This window comes from Nanorana parkeri, unplaced genomic scaffold (genome assembly GCF_000935625.1).
Source record: "Nanorana parkeri isolate BGI_ZX_2015 unplaced genomic scaffold, ASM93562v1 scaffold81, whole genome shotgun sequence".
In the NCBI taxonomy this organism is placed as follows: domain Eukaryota; kingdom Metazoa; phylum Chordata; class Amphibia; order Anura; family Dicroglossidae; genus Nanorana; species Nanorana parkeri.
The window spans coordinates 708160-710638 of record NW_017306349.1 but is presented as its reverse complement, the minus strand read 5'-3'; the positions used below and the strand labels follow the sequence as shown (position 1 = coordinate 710638).

General features: G+C 49.0%; 1 protein-coding gene across 1 annotated transcript in view; it reads left to right on the top strand.

Moving 5' to 3' along the window:
- The window catches only part of NUP62CL (nucleoporin 62 C-terminal like), a 22432-nt gene that overhangs the window by 16464 nt on the left and 3489 nt on the right, over nt 1–2479 (top strand). Inside the window, exons 11-12 of the mRNA XM_018576964.1 lie at nt 680–814; nt 2275–2386. Coding sequence (XP_018432466.1) covers nt 680–814; nt 2275–2386 — 247 coding nt within the window. The remainder of the gene's footprint in view (nt 1–679; nt 815–2274; nt 2387–2479) is intronic.

Genomic DNA, 2479 nt, shown 5'->3' with positions numbered 1-2479 from the left:
AAAAAATAAATAAAAATTAAAAATGCAAATAAAAAATTTTTTTTATAAAATAAAGTTAAAAATAGAAAAAAACTTCTTTTTTTTGGTGTCATTTTAAATAAAAAAAATATTTTTTTTATTATAATATAATCTTCTGAAGAAGGGGAACAGACAGCAAAACAAACGTGACCCTTCCCTGTGCTAACCAAAACTAAAAAAATGTTTTTTTGGCTGGAGTTGCACTTAAAAAATGTACCTGTTCCGACTTGCATACAAATTCAACTTAAGTACAAACCTCCGGTCCCGATCTTGTATGTAACCCGGGGAGGACTGCCAGTATTTACAGATACGGTTCTGTATAATACAAGCAGTGTAAGTGCCCGAATTTGACCCCCTTATCATCATCATCATCTTGCATTGCCTGTGACTGTGAGAGGGTGGCGGCAGCACAAGCAGCCAATCGGGTGTGCCGAGAGAAGGAGTAAGCAAAGTGAACAGACACATGACCTCCTCGGTCCTCCTGCTGCTCTTTCATTGTCCATCCATATCTGCATTCTTCAGCCTTGCTTTGCTGTGTAAATCTCAGGACTGGATGGGCTGAAATAAAAAATCCTTTGGCATGTAAAGCCGTTCCCGTAGACGTCTTTATCTGATGCCTGAAATTCACATTTCTTATGTGTTCACTTTTTTCCCCTCTTAGGTTGGATCAGGGATTAGATTTCATCCTCTCTCAGCAGAAGGAGCTGGAAGATATCCTGAGCCCTCTGGAGGACTCGGTCAAGGAGCAGAACGGGACCATCTACCTCCAGCACGCAGACGAAGAAAGAGAGAAGACGTAAGATGGGGGGGGGGCGCTGCGAAATCGCATTTCTTAGTAAATAGCTTTGTGAAAGCGAGGATTGGACACATGACCTGCAAAACCTTCTCCTATACCGGAGGTCACGGGACGGAGGTCGGGGTATCGCTCGAAATCGCCCGGTGACTGCACTTTGGCAGTACATTGTGTTAGCAATCAGGATGCTTAGACAAGGGGGGAGGGGTTGACAAACTCCAGCCCTCCAGCTGTGGTCAAACTACAGATGCCATCAAGCCTCTGCCTCTGGGGGTCATGCCTGTGGCTGTCAGTCTTGCAATGCCTCATGGGATCTGTAGTTGCACCACAGCTGGAGGGCCGGCGTTTACCTACACATGGTTTAGACTTCCCCTTTAAGGCCTCATTCACACAGGCGTGCACATCCATATAGAGTGCGTGCCCGTGCAGGGACCCGGGAGGGACAGATGTAGCGTATAATTGCGTGTGGCTTATTGTGAGGGCACCCGAACCAGCATGGATGTGCAGGTTCGGGCCGGCGTGTAGTTGCATGCTCTCATGGGGATGTGCGTTCGGTTCCACGCAATTACATGCTGCAACTGTCCTTCCTGCGAGCAGGTCTCTGCATGGATGTTCAGGTCGGCGTGTAGTTGCATGCTCTCATAGGGATGTACACACGGCTACATGCAATTACATGCTGCACCTCTCCTTCCTGCGAGCAGGTCTCTGCATGGATGTGCAGGTTCAGGTCGGCGTGTAGTTGCATGCTCTCATAGGGATGTACAGGTGACTGCACGCAAATTACATGCTGCACCTCTCCTTCCCGGGAGTAGGACTCTGTATGAGCGTGCACTTAAAATGTGGAATATAACATGGGTACAAAAAAGTAAAAAAAGGCCTCAGTCATGAAGGGGTTAAAGTCAACTTGTTGAGTCGTAAACAAAGGGGGCTGCCACTGCTGAGCTCCTAAAAATGCCGGACGCTTGGCTTCCTTTACCCGGGGGTGGGCAAACTCCGGCCCTCCAGCTGTTGTGGATCTACAAATCCCATGAGGCATTGCAAGATTCTCACAGCCACAGACATGACTCCCAGAGGCATGATGGGATTTGTGGTTTCACCACAGCTGGAGGGCCAGCGTTTGCCCGCCCCTGCTTTAACCCCTTGTTGCGAGTTGTACACATATTTGCAGAACCGCGGTGGGTTTTATTTTCTGCTGGCAGGTATGGGTCATGGTTTCGAGCTGGAAGCTTGCTCAATGGCGCACCCGCAGCACTGTGACCGATAACTCCCGCAGCCGGTAGGACGGCTCCTAATCACTGAGACAGCCAACCACAGCGGGCCCATGTAACACTTCCGGGGGAAAGGGGTTAATCACATGACCCTAGCTGTGAATGTATTCAGTCCTAGAGTTCACTGCCTACAAGGAGGCGCCTTTATCTCTCATTGCATGTCATGGAATGTCTACCGATCTTCCTTCTCCACAGGTACAAGCTGGCAGAAAACATCGACGCACAACTGAAACGCATGTCCCAGGATTTGAAGGATGTCATCGAACATCTGAACACGTCCGCCGGACCCGGAGACACCAGTAACCCGGTGAGTCTTATCTGCTTCCTTCTTGTCTTTTCATCACTGCGGGGTCAGGGGGGGGCAACCTGGGCACTCCAGCTGTGGTGAAACCACAAACTA